Here is a 1,438-nt window from a genome sequence, read left to right on the forward strand (position 1 = left end):
CGTAGTGACGCAGGGGAGTCTAGGCGACGGCGGCGTCCTCGGACGCCGCGGCGAGCCTGAGCTCGGTCGCAATCTCTTCCGCCGCCGCGAGCTGCAGCGCGACTGACATGCGCTGGGCCTGCAGCAAGAGCCACGACCGCGTCGACCAGCTCGCCTCGTCCTCGTGCTGCCGCTTCGAGAGCTTGTTGCGCACCTTGTCCTTCATCTGGTAGAACAGCCGCTTGACCGCGTTGCACCACCCGCCGAAGGTTTCGAACAGGTACATCTGCACGTCGGTGTCCGAGCGCGAGAGGGCGTGCGCGTCTAGTCCGCCTTCTTGTACGCCACATAGCCGCCGCCGTCGCTCGGCCTGAAGTCGCCGTCCCCGACAGCGCCGCGCTGCTCGAGGCCGAAGACGTCCGCGCTCGTGCCGGGCTCGGTGTTGCCGAGGCCGACGAAAGCGCCTCGCTGGCCGACGTCCTCCGGGTTGGAGGAGAGCGAGTCCTTGAACTTGACGTTTAAGGCCGATGGTGTAACCTTATCGCGCGCGCTCGCGACGCCGACCGACTCGGAGGCCGGTGTTGACAGAAAAACACAACCCCGCCCGGACCCAAGACGCCCGGCTGTCGCCGCGGGGCCCCCACGAACACCACGCGTCGGATGCGGTGCCGCGCGAACTCGCACGCAAAGTGCACGCCCCACGCCCGCCGCAGCGTCGTAGCGAAGTAGGACCGCGCCTCCTTCGCGCTACGCGCGCCGATCCGCCTCCAGTGCTGCTTGGATGCCGAATCCACCACACGAATAGCTGGTGCAGGTGAGGCTGCGCACGGTGCCAAACGAGCGCAGCACGGTGTTCACAGTGTTGCAGCGCGATCCGAACGCGGGAAGAAGTGCGGTCCAGTGCGCTCACGTGGGTGCGCCGTCCGGGCGGCGGCCGCAACATCGAGCTCGCTCACAGTCGCATATCGCGCGGGCGGCGCAGCAATGGACGAGCTCTCAGAGTATGAGCTGCAACGACTGGAGCACATCCGTCGTAACCACGAGATGCTCGTGCGGCTCGGCCTCGTCGACCCGACACCGGCCGCGCCGCAGCAGAAGGCGCCAAGGAAGCCCCGGACCAAGCTTCCGCCGGTGCCGCCCGAGTCGCTGCGACGCTCATCTCGCGTGCGCGACCTCAAGCCCGAGTACACCAAGGAGACCATCGACCAGTTCGGCGACGATCTCGACCGGCAGGCGGCGAGGCGCTCGCCGGCGAAAAAGCGGCCTCGGCCAGAGGAGGAGGACGCGGACGAGGCGGCGCTGCGTCGGGAGATCGACGCGAGCACGGTCGCCTTCCTCACTGAAGGCGCGGCGAGGCCCTTTTCCCGCCTACCTTCCCCTTCTGCCGAACGGGGGCCGGACCCCCGGCCAACCGCCGAACGCCCTGTTTCCGAAGTAGGCCGGTTCCGGCCGTTTGGGG

General features: G+C 68.4%; 1 protein-coding gene across 1 annotated transcript in view; it reads left to right on the forward strand.

The window, feature by feature from the left end:
• Positions 1-963: 963 nt before the first annotated feature.
• The window catches only part of EMIHUDRAFT_110939 (hypothetical protein), a gene marked incomplete at both ends in the record, with an annotated part of 6,266 nt that continues 5,791 nt past the window's right edge, over positions 964-1,438 (forward strand). Inside the window, one exon of the mRNA XM_005787465.1 lies at positions 964-1,421. Coding sequence (XP_005787522.1) covers positions 964-1,421 — 458 coding nt within the window. The remainder of the gene's footprint in view (positions 1,422-1,438) is intronic.

This window comes from Emiliania huxleyi, assembly GCF_000372725.1.
Source record: "Emiliania huxleyi CCMP1516 chromosome Unknown EMIHUscaffold_142, whole genome shotgun sequence".
In the NCBI taxonomy this organism is placed as follows: domain Eukaryota; phylum Haptophyta; order Isochrysidales; family Noelaerhabdaceae; genus Emiliania; species Emiliania huxleyi.